This window comes from Ranitomeya imitator, chromosome 4, assembly GCF_032444005.1.
Source record: "Ranitomeya imitator isolate aRanImi1 chromosome 4, aRanImi1.pri, whole genome shotgun sequence".
NCBI classification, from domain to species: domain Eukaryota; kingdom Metazoa; phylum Chordata; class Amphibia; order Anura; family Dendrobatidae; genus Ranitomeya; species Ranitomeya imitator.
In genome coordinates this window covers 626,728,684-626,743,525 of record NC_091285.1, presented here as the reverse complement: position 1 = coordinate 626,743,525, position 14,842 = coordinate 626,728,684, and the positions used below count along the sequence as shown (strand labels likewise).

At 46.7% G+C, this 14,842-nt stretch overlaps 1 protein-coding gene across 3 annotated transcripts in view; it reads right to left on the bottom strand.

Annotated features, from left to right (window-relative positions):
- Positions 1-345: 345 nt before the first annotated feature.
- ENTPD4 (ectonucleoside triphosphate diphosphohydrolase 4) overlaps positions 346-14,842 on the bottom strand; it is a 33,594-nt gene continuing 19,097 nt past the window's right edge. For 2 of the 3 annotated variants that reach the window (XM_069766665.1, XM_069766666.1), the window contains exons 5-13: positions 13,211-13,361; positions 12,720-12,823; positions 12,553-12,612; positions 12,316-12,470; positions 6,062-6,228; positions 5,655-5,979; positions 4,919-5,004; positions 4,630-4,791; positions 346-3,047 (exon numbers count right to left, since the gene is read on the bottom strand). In XM_069766665.1, the coding sequence (XP_069622766.1) occupies positions 2,819-3,047; positions 4,630-4,791; positions 4,919-5,004; positions 5,655-5,979; positions 6,062-6,228; positions 12,316-12,470; positions 12,553-12,612; positions 12,720-12,823; positions 13,211-13,361 (1,439 nt within the window). In that variant the 3' untranslated portion in view covers positions 346-2,818. The remainder of the gene's footprint in view (positions 3,048-4,629; positions 4,792-4,918; positions 5,005-5,654; positions 5,980-6,061; positions 6,229-12,315; positions 12,471-12,552; positions 12,613-12,719; positions 12,824-13,210; positions 13,362-14,842) is intronic. The other variant, XM_069766667.1, reaches the window with a different exon arrangement.

Here is a 14,842-nt window from a genome sequence, read left to right as displayed (position 1 = left end):
TATGTACACCCACAATGAAATACTGCCCAGGAGACAAGTCTTTCCTATGAAGTTTTTTCAGGGTTAATTGCAGACTGTACTCCCAATCCTACAAACAATATGCGTGACATTAAGTATTTGAGTGGGGCTTTACAACTAACGTTCTGCCGTGTCTCCATGTCCGGCACCCTGTTGTTACCAAGTTGCACAGGCACTCACGTGTTTTCGGTATGAGGAGGGTCCTGGAGGCAGGAGACATCTTGATTTAATAAATGCATGAAGCTTCCAGCTGGAGACAAGAAAGTTTCTGTGAAGGTCTGCAGCTTCAGAACAAAAACACAATTACAAAAGGGATTTTTTTTCTTTCGATTTTTACTTTAAATAATAAAAAAAAAATGATAAATTAACAAAGGGGATGACAACTAAAGAGAAAAAAAAAAACACATTCACAAGTGAACTTCAAATGGACCTGGGAGGAGCGACGTCAGGAAGAACAAGGCAGGTAGAGAGGTGAAGATCAAGCAGAAGCCATGGACAGAGCAGAATGGGGAGGACAGGCAAGTGAGCGAGAACACGGAGATCTGGGCAGAGGATAACAGACCGGGCTGGCAAGAATCAGGCGTTTTTTTGCAGTCCGTCTTTCCAGCTGGAATCTGGTTGACGTCAACACTCGGAGAATGGAGAATGTCCCAAACAGTTATTAAAGGAAAATAAGAAGCTGTTTATGGGACACGTCCCCGTCCGAGGTCCATCGGGACATTAGAATTGCAGAGCAATAGCTACTAGTATTTACTCTGTGACAATCCACTGAAAGGAGAAGTTCAATCCATAAAGCAACAATGGACAGAAGTGTCTCCATCATCTGCTTCTATGTGTATCCACATACATATGCAGAGAACTATGGAAATCAGGACTTACCCCAGGGAATAGACTTCTCTATACAGAGACACACACAAGTACGGCCTCCTGTGCAGATTATGCATCAGACCCCACTACCGACCCCGAGCTTCACCAATTGCCTCGTATGTAAAAATACAACCTCGGATTTCATACAGCAGTGGCTCAACTTAAATATGGCAGTAATGTTGAGCCATTCTGGGTATAGAGGAGGAAAAAAAAATAAATATCCACGATATAAATTCAAGATATGGCACCTACCGGACTGTCTGAGCTGCAGTACCTGATGCAGCCACACCCATAAGGATGGCGCTGCGCCTCATACTGCAGTGACGGAGTTGGGCCAAACCATAGATCGCCTCTTTGTTGTGCCGACTGGTGGTGTACTAGCTCACTAACCATAAAATATTTTATGCCTTTAACCGAAAAAGGGAAACAAAAACATTACTTGCCACGGATATGGCTTGGGCCCTACTGCCAAAATCCAGAAAAGTTATGGGGGAAATAAGAGTTTGATCCTTTGCCGATTTTGTTTATTTGCCCACTGACAAAGACAAGAGTCTATAATTTTAAAGGTAGGCTAATTTTAATAGAGATAGAATATCAAAAATAAAATCCATTGTATAAATTATATACATTTAGACTGTTCATGCCTTTGTTAGTGAGCAAACTTACAAAATCAGCAAGGGATCAAATACTTATTTCCCCCACTGTATATATTCCACCCAACTAATGCTCAGATGTCCATATTTTTTGCATAAGAGACTAAATATTGCATTTTTCATCAAAATCCAAGCCTCTACCCATTAAACAGTAAGAGAATAGACAGCACTTGGCATCTGTGTGTTGTTTTTTTTACGGACCCATTGTTTTTTTTGAATGGGCAAATTTCCACATCTTGGATCAAAAATTGACTTCTGAACAGCCCTAAAGGCTATAATGGAGAAAATGAATCGAACACTTGTGAAAACTGGACGTCTGAATGAGGCATAACAAATAGGACATAAAAGGTACAGGGTGCCCAGAGATCCAGAGGTTGTATCCGTAGATTGGGGTCAGTACTGGAGGTCAGAACCCCCTCTTTAAGGCATTTAGCAGGACCGAGGACTGACACGTGTCCTGCCAGTTCCATTCCTGGGAGGGAGACCGCATCTGCAAGCATTTATTTGTAAATTTAGGAATCCTTTTACTGTAGGGAACAGGTGTCCTCAGAAAATGCTTGCACTTACACAATCATCAGCCACATTTATCCCCCTGCCGTTTAACTCTTCAGCGACCGGTCACGGATAGCAGCAGCTGTTCCTACGAGGCATACAAAGTCATAAGAGCAGTAAGAGAAGGAGGCAAAGCTTTGATGGAAGCAGCAGGTATAGACAGAGGTGAAAACTTAGTGAGATCGCCCCTTTCCCCCGGAGAAGGCATTATAGCGTGGATTAATCAATGACCATCCTTTGAATCTTCTAGAAACGAGAGACATCAGTGAGGGACGAGGCGGCGGATGTGCGAGATCTGGCACCCAGTGAACAAGTCCTGGTTTAGCTCATGTCATGGTTGCCCTTATGTGTCCGTAAAGAGGATATGGAGCTTCCTACCGGCCTTTCCCGGGTTACTCAGTGAGAATTTTCAGAAGCTTACATGGATCATTCACAGGCTCTTTGCAGTTAATGGGGAACATGAGCCTCACCCTAAAATTACTGACAAGATAGAAGACCCTGAGACTTAAAAGATGGCTTTCAATTAGTTGCCTTTTCTCATGTTGGATATGGCCGATTTAAGAGCCATGATTACCCCCATAATGCCATTCTTGTACCATATCCAACCCCTCACCATTACAAGGACCCAATGGACAGCTCACACAGGTCCCTTTAGGAGTGACCGTCAGGTCAGAGGCCTTTCCATCCAGCAGGGTTAGGAAGATGTGCAACATATTGCAAGTAGTACTTTACAAGGGGCTGGGAAGCCCTGGCGGCTGCAACCCTTGCTCCACCCATAGGGCAGAAGATGAGGTGTTCCTCTGCATTCGGCGGTGGATGCGGCGCAGCCTCAGCAGGTATAACATAATGGAGAGCAGGACCACGAGGAAACAGACCAAGAACAGGTAATGGTTGTACACAAAGGACGCTCCTCGCCAGTGAGGGTGGCTGCCATGGAACTGCTCCTGCTGGATGTCCCTGAGGGCGACAAGAGCACAAGGAGAGATTTGGGGAGGAGATCACAGCATTATGCAAACACCTAAGGAATGGAGTCCGGGTGGCACAATCTTTTCTGGTCGAAGAGCCACAAGAAAACCTAAGGTGGTATCACGGTCTGGGACATTTATAAAATACTGTAAGACTCCCACCTATCCTGAAAATGAGGAGTCACCTTCTCGCAATCTAGAAAGGAGGAGACATTGCCTGCATGGGGCTCGCTCTGCTAGGCTGGGCTTAACATGCGCATACAAATGTAATAAATATATGCATGGGAGTGATTCTTTAAGTGGCCGTGACTCATGAGCAATTTTAATTTTTTTACGATCTGTCAAGTAGTTAATTTGGTTATTTCCAACGCTGCTCAATTCACAGCAGACAGGAATGTCTGGAATAGCTAAATAGGTCACTTTACTAAAGGTACCGTCACATTAAGCGACGCTGCAGCGATCTAGACAACGATGCCGATCGCTGCAGCATCGCTGTGTGGTCGCTGGAGACCAACTATGCGAAGTCCCCTGGTAACCAGGGTAAACATCAGGTTACTAAGCGCAGGGCCGCTTACCAGTGTAAATGTTAAAAAAAAAAAAAAACACTACATACTTACATTCCGGTGTCTGTCGCGTCCCTCGCCGTCACCTTCCCTGCACTGTCTAAGCGCCAGCCGTAAAGCAGAGCGGTGACGTCACCGCTGTAATCTGCTTTACGGCCAGCCAGTGCTGACAGTGCAGGGAAGCAGAACGCCGAGGGATGCAACAGACACCGGAATGTAAGTATGTAGTGTGCAGGGCCGCGCTTAGTAACCCGATATTTACCCTGGTTACCAGTGAAGACATCGCTGAATCGGCATCACACACGCCGATTCAGCGATGTCTGCAGGAGATCCAGCGACGAAATAAAGTTCTGGCCTTTCTGCTCTGACCAACGATGTCACAGCAGGATCCAGATCGCTGCTGCGTGTCAAACACAACGATATCGCTATCCAGGACGCTGCAACGTCACGGATCGCTTAAGGCCACGTTCACATGTCCAGTATTTGGTCAGTATTTGTAAGTCAAAACCAGGAGTGGAACAATCAGAGGAAAAGTATAATAGAAACATATGCACCACTTCTGTATTTATTACCCACCCCTGAGTTTGGCTTACAAATACTGATGTAAAATACTGACCAAATACTGACTGTGGCCTTAGAGTTGCTCTGCAAGTGCAGCAAACTCCCTTCCGGCTTAGTGTTGGTTTCTTGGTAATGGCCAGTATTCCAGACATTGTACACCCCAGGATTAGGGGCGCCCTGATCTTCCCATATACATCATGCCTTCTCCAATATATCCATCTGACGTTTATATGACGGTCTTTATACAGTCACAAAAATCTGCCTTTACACTCCGGTGCTTGCAAGTGCTTCAATGAGCCTAAATTCAGGAAACCAATGCAGGCAACATAAAAAAGATGCAAAAAAAAAAAAAAGAACCCATGCAACCAATGAGACCAATTATTAATTAATTAAGCTTATTATTAATGACTAACATTAAAAAAAGTTATTGCTTTCCCCCCCACTTTTTACCTCAATGGCAAGAATCTAGTCCGGTATAATATGGCTCCGAGCGTCCACTGAACCTCCTTGTCGTACACTTGCAGGACCGTCTTGAGGTTGCTGTAGTTGGAGGGGAACGAGAAGCCTGTATGGAAAACCTCATACATCCAGGCAGATTTAAAGCACTGGTACCTAGAATAAAGAAAAACCATACGTCACCTCTCTTCAGTTATCGCATATTCACACATACATGTTACTGAGCGATCGCCCCTCTTTCACCAGGGATAATATGGGGAAGACTGGTCTGTACGATACTCACTTAAGCCGATGCAGGTCAGCGTGGGATGCGTAGAGGCCACGATTAAACCTCTCCTTTAAAACTGACCATTTTGTGGCACAGTAATCCTAAAGGAAAAAAAATAATTTAAATTTTTTTTTAACTAGCACTCTAATTGGACCCATGGTCTCCATTGGACGCAGTTGTTGCCCCAGAAAAATCACCAAAACAAACGCCTTTCCAACCCATTAGCGCCATATTGGAAAATGCAAATATTCCACTATCCATGGTGCGTGATCATACTGCCCAAATCTGCTGGAGACCTGTGTCCACATATTGCCCCATGATAGTTTTATCAGTATGTAATGTGGAATGATTATTTTATTATAGTGGGAGTTTTCCTTTAAGACTGTCTTGAAGGGAACCTGTCAGGTTGAGAATTGCCTCTGATCTGCAGGCATCATGTTATACATTTCTGTAGGATAAGTTTCAGTAAAACTTGCCTGTTAATAATTGAAATCTCTGGTGTAGTCCAGTGGGCGGTCCTACTAAGTGATCGACAGTCTTCCCAGCAGGACTGTGCATGCAAAATAGCTGTCAACCACTAACATGACCGCCCACTGGACCCCTCCAGGGATTTCAATGATTAAAAGGCAAGTTTTACTGAATCTTTTCCCACAAACCTGTATATCTTCCGCTCAGCTTCTCCTCCTCTATACTGTGCTGTCCACAGATCAGACTGAATTGACAGGTTCCTTTGAAGCTGTCCTCCCCTTACCTTTGCTGCCGGGAGGAATCGCTCTGATCGGTAGTCGCCCCCCATGCGCAGTACGTCCTCTGTGCAGTAGTAAAACTCGGAGAAGCCGTAGAACTCGCTGTTGTGATAGGGCAGAGGCGGCTGGTAAACGCCATTTAATGTGGTCTGCGTCTCGTTGGACAAGTTCATTAGGGGCTGGATGATCTGACGGCAGACATGAAAGTCGCCCGTGCCGCGTAAGAATAAGGTCTGCCCCCCCTGCTTAATTGTGTCTGGGATGTCTGAAGGAAGGCAGGGGTCCAGATATGGCACATCTTCGCTCAGCCCAACCTTCTTCCCTAGAAGCCTGGCAGAAACATCAGTGATCAGAATACTCCTTACTGCCATACGTGGCCTTTATTTATAAATGGACCGAGTCTGACACTGACCTGTTCTTTTCCATCGTTCTGGAGAAGATGTATTCTTCATACCTCTGTCTAGCAGCATTGCCCCCAAATCCTAGGAAAGTGGCCACATAAACTCTGTACACGTGTTGGGTCTCGTGGGCATCACAGCCAAGGTTGAACTCTGCCAGCAGGTTCTTAGCCATGTCTTCCTGCGGACGGATGGAAAGGTGGGAAAGATGTCAGATGGCAGCTAAGTGCGAACAGTACATGCAGCCCACATGGAAACACAGCAAGCACTTAATGGATAGAAAGGTCTTACACAGAAGAATGCGTCCACAAGGAAACTTTCATCCCCATCAACATGAGGTGCAGGAGTAAGAGCTCCCATGGACAATAATTTAGGGTTATAATGTTGCAGCTAGTTTACTCGGTCTTTTTCCCCCTGAAGCAGCTCTCTGATACTAGAGAGAGGCATGTGTGCTGTCCAGGGCTTAGGTATTTGAGACAATGATGTCTAAATCAGGGACGACTAAAAAAATATATATTTACTTCTTCACAGAGAACGTGATAAAAATGGCTGCCGTCACATATTTCAAGCTGCAACCCATCCTAGTCACGTTTCAGGATGGGCTGCAGCCTGAAGAAACACTGCTTGGGACAGGTGTCCTGGATGTTAGGGGAGCAGCATTGAGAACACAGCATATACCCGATGTGCTCACTCAGCCGTGGAGCAGGGCTGTGACAGGAGAAAAACAAAAAACATCTCAGTTGATTGAGCACAAGGGGCTTTTCCCCCCCCTCTTCTGCTTCAGGCCTGCTGCATGCACAGTCAGTCCCCCTGTCCTGATGTACAGCTGTCAGGCGGATTCAGCAGAACGGCTTTATAAATGAGCCCTGAGCAGGATGAAGCTGCAAAAAAGCGACAAGTTTACTTTTCATTCCATCACAGCCTTGCTCACGCGGCTGTTTGAGCAGTTAATCCTTGAAAAGTCCAGGAGCGTCTGCTCGATGTATGAGTTAGGTTTGTAGATCCGGGGACCTCCTGTATAATACATCCATCACTATAAATGGGGGACGCACCACCAGTGTAGTACAGTACATCACTATGAAGGACCGCAGTAGTTACTGCAGCGCTATGCGTGTGAATGCTTTTATTGTCTGCTGTATTATTAACCCCCTTGTTTGCTCAGGAATTAGTGTTTTCCACGTGTACAGTGCTCGACTTTTGTTCCTAGAGATTGTGATAATGTAATCTACACTAAACCAATAAAAAAGAAAGGCTCCGCCAAGTTGTAGCACGTCAGAAGTCATTCCAGGGAGACATCCATTAGATGAAATCTGACATCAGTTACTTGTTAGGGTACCGTCACACAGTGGCATTTTGATCGCTACGACGGCACGATCCGTGACGCTCCAGCATCGTAACAATATCGCTCCAGCGTCGTAGACTGCTGTCACACTTTGCAATGTACGACGCTGGAGCGATAATTTCATGACGTATGTGCGATGTAGAAGCCGTTGGTTACTATGCGCACATCGTATACAATATCGTGCACACCTTTGTTACACCATGCGATCATGCCGCCACAGCGGGACACTAGACGACGAAAGAAAGTTTCAAACGATCTGCTACGACGTACGATTCTCAGCAGGGTCCCTGATCGCAGGAGCGTGTCAGACACAGCGAGATCGCTGGAATGTCACGGATATATCGCTGGAACGTCACGGATCGTGCCGTCGTAGCGATCAAAATGCCACTGTGTGACGGTACCCTTACTCCGGCTTCTTGTTTCCCGACTTCTGAAATCATACAGCCACATGTACAATAGACCTTACTAAGTGATTTACAGCCACGTTTTATGACTCTGGTTCATCCATGGTTTTCTCAGTGAGGGTCAAGTATGAGGTATGTGTGTGTGTGTGTGTGTGTGTATATGTGTGTGTGTGTGTGTATACGTGTGTGTGTGTGTGTGTGTGTGTATATATATGTCTATGCGGCATCAATAGTAAAAATATGTCATGTTAAAAATAATTTTTAAAAAAGCAAAAAAAAAACTGCTATACTCACCATCCGCCGCCTTTCTCGCTCCTCGCCACGCTCCCGGGACCGCTCCATTGCAAGAGCCAGCTTCCGCTCCCGTCCCTGGGCTGGTGTGGGACAAGGACCTGCCGTGACGTCACGGTCATGTGACCGCGGCGTCATCATAGGCCCTGCTCACACCAGCCCTGGGGCGGAAGCTGGCGCTTGCAATGAAGCGATCCCGGGAGCGTGGCGAGGAGCGAGAAAGGCTGCGGAAGGGTAAGTATAGTACATTCACCGCCCTCGCATTAACTCTCTACACTCCATCCATATCGGCCCCTCTGTCCTTGCCTCTCCTATGTATAGCACTCATGCTCTATTCACATTGCTTAACAGCACAGATCCATTCAGTCCCAACATCCAACACAAGAGACGCTCTCACAAATCACTTAACCATCTGCTCACTCTTTCGATCCTCCTTCTCCTAGTCGCTGGAGACATATCTCCAAACCCCGGCCCCCCATGTTATAGCCAGTCAAACCTCCCAATTGCTACACCCAGAAACCCCTCTAACCTTATTAATATTCCCTGCATGCCTGCTGTCTCTTTCAATTGTGCCCTTTGGAATTCTCGCTCTGTGTGTAATAAACTCTCCTTCATTCATGACTTCTTCCTTTCTAATTCTCTTAATCTCCTGGCTCTTACTGAAACCTGGATCCAGCAGTCAGACACCACCGCTGCTGCTGCTCTTTCATATGGTGGACTACACTTTTCTCATACCCCAAGATCAGACAACAGAGCAGGTGGAGGCGTTGGTCTGCTCCTTTCACCCAAATGTACTTTCCAAGTTATCCCCCAAGTACCCTCACTTGTCTTCCCTTCCTTTGAGGTCCATGTGGTCAGACTCTACGTCCCCTTCTCCATGCGAGTGGCGGTGGTGTATCGTCCTCCCGGCCCCTCTCATCAGTTCCTGGATCACTTTGCCACCTGGCTTCCACACTTTCTCTCCTGTGACACCCCCACCCTTATCATGGGTGATTTCAACATCCCCATTGCCTCTCCCCTCTCCCCATCTGCTTCTCACCTTTTATCTCTATCCTCCTCTTTTGGCCTCTCGCAGCATACTAACTCTCCAACACATGAAGATGGAAACTCCCTTGACTTGGTCTTCTCCCGACTTTGCTCAGTGGATGACTTCACAAACTCCCCTCTCCCGCTCTCTGACCACAACCTTCTTTCATTCTCTATCAAGAACTGCCATCCAGCTCAGGTCACCCCCATTTTCCACACTTATAGAAACATACAGGCCATTAACACCCAGAAACTTATGAAGAACCTGCAGTCCTCATTGGCCCCAATCTTCTCCATCTCATGTCCTGATTCTGCTCTGAAGCATTACAATGAAACCCTGCAAAGTGCTCTGGATGAAGCTGCTCCTCCTATACATAAAACAACTCGGCACAGACGGCAACAACCGTGGCACACGCTGCAAACACGTTTCCTGCAGCGGTGCTCCAGGTGCGCAGAACGTCTGTGGAGAAAATCTAATCTACCCGAAGATTTCATCCATTATAAGTTCATGCTAAAGACATACAATTCTGCCCTTCACCTCTCCAAACAAACCTACTTCAACACCCTCATCACCTCCCTGTCCAATAACCCTAAACGTCTCTTTGACACGTTCCAGTCCCTACTCAACCCAAGAGAGCAGGCCCCAACCACGGATCTCCGTGCTGACGATCTGGCCAATTACTTCAAAGAAAAAATTGACCACATTCGACAGGAAATCATCTCCCAATCTCTTCATACCATGCACTGTCCTCCCTCCCCCACTGCATCTAGTTCACTCTCTGACTTTGAAGCAGTTACAGAAGAAGAAGTAAGCAGGCTCCTTGCATCTTCTCGCCCGACCACTTGCACCAGTGACCCCATTCCGTCACATCTCCTCCAGTCCCTTTCCCCGGCTATCACCTCTCACCTAACAAAAATATTCAACCTTTCCCTCACTTCCGGTATTTTTCCCTCCTCATTTAAGCATGCCATCATACATCCATTACTTAAAAAACCATCCCTCGATCAAAACTGTGCCGCTAATTATAGACCTGTCTCTAATCTTCCCTTCATCTCTAAACTCCTCGAACGCCTGGTCCACTCCCGTCTTACCCGCTATCTCTCAGATAACTCTCTTCTCGACCCTCTTCAATCTGGCTTCCGCTCTTTACACTCTACTGAAACTGCCCTCATTAAAGTCTCTAATGACCTACTAACAGCTAAATCTAATGGTCACTACTCCATGCTAATTCTCTTGGATCTCTCTGCAGCATTCGACACTGTGGATCATCAGCTCCTCCTCACTATGCTCCGCTCCATCGGCCTCAAGGACACCGTTCTCTCCTGGTTCTCCTCCTATCTCTCTGACCGATCCTTCACTGTATGTTTTGCTGGTTCCTCCTCCTCTCACCTTCCCCTTACTGTTGGGGTTCCTCAAGGATCAGTCCTAGGCCCCCTACTCTTCTCGTTGTATACTGCCCCTATTGGACAAACAATCAGTAGATTTGGTTTCCAGTACCATCTCTATGCTGACGACACCCAATTATACACTTCTGCTCCCGATATCACACCGACCTTTTTAGAAAACACCAGTGATTGTCTTACCGCTGTCTCTAACATCATGTCCTCCCTCTATCTGAAACTAAACCTGTCAAAAACTGAACTCCTCGTGTTCTCTCCCTCTACTAACCTACCTTTGCCTGACATTGCCATCTCCGTGTGCGGTTCCACCATTACTCCAAAGCAACATGCCCGCTGCCTTGGGGTCATCCTTGATTCTGACCTTTCATTCACCCCCCACATCCGATCACTGGCTCGCTCTTCTTACCTGCATCTCAAAAACATTTCTAGAATTCGCCCTTTTCTTAATTTCGACTCTGCAAAAACTCTGACTGTTTCACTTATTCATTCTCGTCTGGACTATTGTAACTCTCTACTAATCGGTCTCCCTCTTGCAAAACTCTCCCCGCTCCAATCTGTCCTGAATGCTGCAGCCAGGATCATATTCCTCACCAACCGTTACACCGATGCCTCTACCCTGTGCCAGTCATTACACTGGCTACCCATCCACTCCAGAATCCAGTACAAAACTACTACCCTCATCCACAAAGCACTCCATGGCTCAGCACCACCCTACATCTCCTCCTTGGTATCAGTCTACCACCCTACCCGTGCCCTCCGCTCCGCTAATGACCTCAGGTTAGCATCCTCAATAATCAGAACCTCCCACTCCCGTCTCCAAGACTTTACACGTGCTGCGCCGATTCTTTGGAATGCACTACCTAGGTTAATACGATTAATCCCCAATCCCCACAGTTTTAAGCGTGCCCTAAAAACTCATTTGTTCAGACTGGCCTACCGCCTCAATGCATTAACCTAACGATCCCTGTGTGGCCTATTTATAATAAAAAAAAAAAAAGGTTCCTCGCATCATGTTCTCATACACTTTATGCAGTTAATAGCCCTCTGTGTCTGTACTGCTACATACTTAGGCAGGTAACTGGTTCATGCAGCTTTACATGAACACCTGAGCCTTACACTATAGCTGGTCCGAATAACTAAAGCAATTGTTACCATCCACCTCTCGTGTCTCCCCTTTTCCCCATAGTTTGTAAGCTTGCGAGCAGGGCCCTCACTCCTCCTGGTATCTGTTTTGAACTGTATTTCTGTTATGCTGTAATGTCTATTGTCTGTACAAGTCCCCTCTATAATTTGTAAAGCGCTGCGGAATATGTTGGCGCTATATAAATAAAAATTATTATTATTATTATTATATTATTATTATAGCAGGACTTCAACGGGCTATAGGTGAGTATATGTTTATTTTTTTTACATCTCTATACTACGTGGCTCTGTGCTGGGCAATATACTACGTGGTTGGCCAATATACTACGTGGTTGGCCAATATACTACGTGGCTCTGTGCTGGGCAATATACTACGTGGCTGGGGAATATACTATGTGGCTGGGCAATATACTATGTGGCTGGGCAATATACTACGTGGCTGGGCAATATACTACGTGGCTGGGCAATATACTACGTGGACATGCATGTTCTAGAATACCCGATGCGTTAGAATCGGCCCACCTATAACCAGGTTATGTGAACCCATAGGAGTAACTTACACGCCCCGAGATATTTATTATTGGTCTCTAGTGACTATAAAAATAAAATTAAAAAAGCATAATAAAAGCAAATGAAAAAGTAAAGTATTACTGATAATGACCTGCTGAGAGGAGGCAAAGCTTACACTTTTAGGTACTTCATATGCGATCTGAGTGGACACCCCACCCATGTCCAAAATGCCAGCTGTACGCTTGCGCAATATGGCGTCTTTTTTGTCGCTGCCGGGCACATTAACTTCAACCACTGCTTCATCCTCTGTGGGGATTTAAAGTGACAGGTAAGCAAAGAGAAAGCAATGACTTGAAGGTGTTCTCCTCCAATCTGGAAATGTTCTCACCATCTTCTATGTGATCAAAGCGACCAAGAACAAAATTGATGCCAATCCAGGCGTACACTCCTAGAAAATCCAACACATGGCTGTGAGGCAAACACCACTACACACGATGCAAACATGGCTTATTATGGGAAGACGGAGCTCCGTACGGTCTGGGTCATCTACCATACCTTCCTGCTTTCCAGAGATGACTTCAGCGTGGGAGTCGGAGAAAAGAAAGTCGTAGTGTACGGGGATATCCGTCCGCAGATCTTCAAGTATCGCCTCCTGCTGGCTGAAACAAACAAGTGCACTAAGTACATGTATGTTGTGGACAAGGATGTGGGTCAGATGTAGAGTTACCAAAAAAAGTAGGCGGAAATATATTACAGGCACAGATGCCAAACCACACTAGTTCAGAGGTCTGCACATCTTGCGCTGAAGCAATACTAAGCAGATTTCCACATTCTGGTGAACCACCGATGAGCAGTTAATAATAATATAATAATAATTTTTATTTATATAGCGCCAACATATTCCGCAGCGCTTTACAAATTATAGCAGTTCCTTAGCTGTGTAAGATGTCAGGCCTGGTGTGGTAACATCCTACACCAGAGAAGTATGTGACCACGTGAGGCTGGGAGCTTTACTCTGAGGGATGTTTGGAAGGCCGACCTCTCACCTCTCAGTCAGGATCCGCAGCCCTGCAGTGCACAGAATATACAAGGGGGTCGATTTGTGCTTTTCCCTGGGAATGTGGCTGGAGGCGAAGTTCAGCAACGGCGAGATGTAGTCGCTGGCTTTCTCTGGGGTGGTGGCAAGCTCCGAAATACCTACAAGTAAAATGCTGGTTGGTTAGATGTGGCTTTGTGCCCAATTACAGCAAAATGTGTCATGAAAACATGTACTGAAAATTGGAGGCACCATGACATAGTTGTTGTGTGCCTTAAGCAAATCTGTCACCATCTTTTTGATTACCCATCTGAGAGCAGCATGATGTAGGGGTAGGCACCTCGATTCCAGTGATGTGTCACTTACTGGGCTATGTGCTGAAGTTTTTGAAAAAATCCCTGTTTTTGTTCTCTGAATGCTGAGCTCTGTATAACCCTGCCCACAGCACTGATTGGCAGCTTTCTGCCTATGCATAGTGTACACAGAAAGCTGCCAATCAGTGCTGGGGGCGGTGTTATACAGAAATCATGACTATGGAGGACTACATGGCTGCAGGTTTACTAGTCTTCTGATCAATTATTTTTACTAATAAATCTGAGTAGATGATCCATTGGTGTATAATGGCGTCAGTCTCTGAATCTAGCAGGATCTGCAGCAGGGGAGGACAGTGTGCTAGAAATCCGGGGTGACATGGAGCAGAAGGTGTTCACATTATAGCATTGCTGCTCCTAATAGTGAGACAGCTACACAAGGAAGTCGTATTAGAGGCCACTACCCTACATAGAGGCCGCTACCCTACATAGAGGCCGCTACCCTATATAAAAGGCCGCTACCCTACATAGAGGCCGCTACCCTACATAGAGGCCGCTACCCTACATAGAGGCCGCTACCCTACATAGAGGCCGCTACCCTACATAGAGGCCGCTACCCTACATAGAGGCCGCTACCCTACATAGAGGCCGCTACCCTACATAGAGGCCGCTACCCTACATAAAGGCCGCTACCCTACATAAAGGCCGCTACCCTACATAAAGGCCGCTACCCTACATAAAAGGCCGCTACCCTACATAAAAGGCCGCTACCCTACATAGAGGCCGCTACCCTACATAAAGGCCGCTACCCTACATAGAGGCCGCTACCCTACATAGAGGCCGCTACCCTACATAGAGGCCGCTACCCTACATAGAGGCCGCTACCCTACATAGAGGCCGCTACCCTACATAGAGGCCGCTACCCTACATAGAGGCCGCTACCCTACATAGAGGCCGCTACCCTACATAGAGGCCGCTACCCTACATAGAGGCCGCTACCCTACATAGAGGCCGCTACCCTACATAGAGGCCGCTACCCTACATAGAGGCCGCTACCCTACATAGAGGCCGCTACCCTACATAGAGGCCGCTACCCTACATAGAGGCCGCTACCCTACATAAAGGCCGCTACCCTACATAAAGGCCGCTACCCTACATAAAGGCCGCTACCCTACATAAAAGGCCGCTACCCTACATAAAGGCCGCTACCCTACATAGAGGCCGCTACCCTACATAGAGGCCGCTACCCTACATAGAGGCCGCTACCCTACATAGAGGCCGCTACCCTACATAGAGGCCGCTACCCTACATAGAGGCCGCTACCCTACATA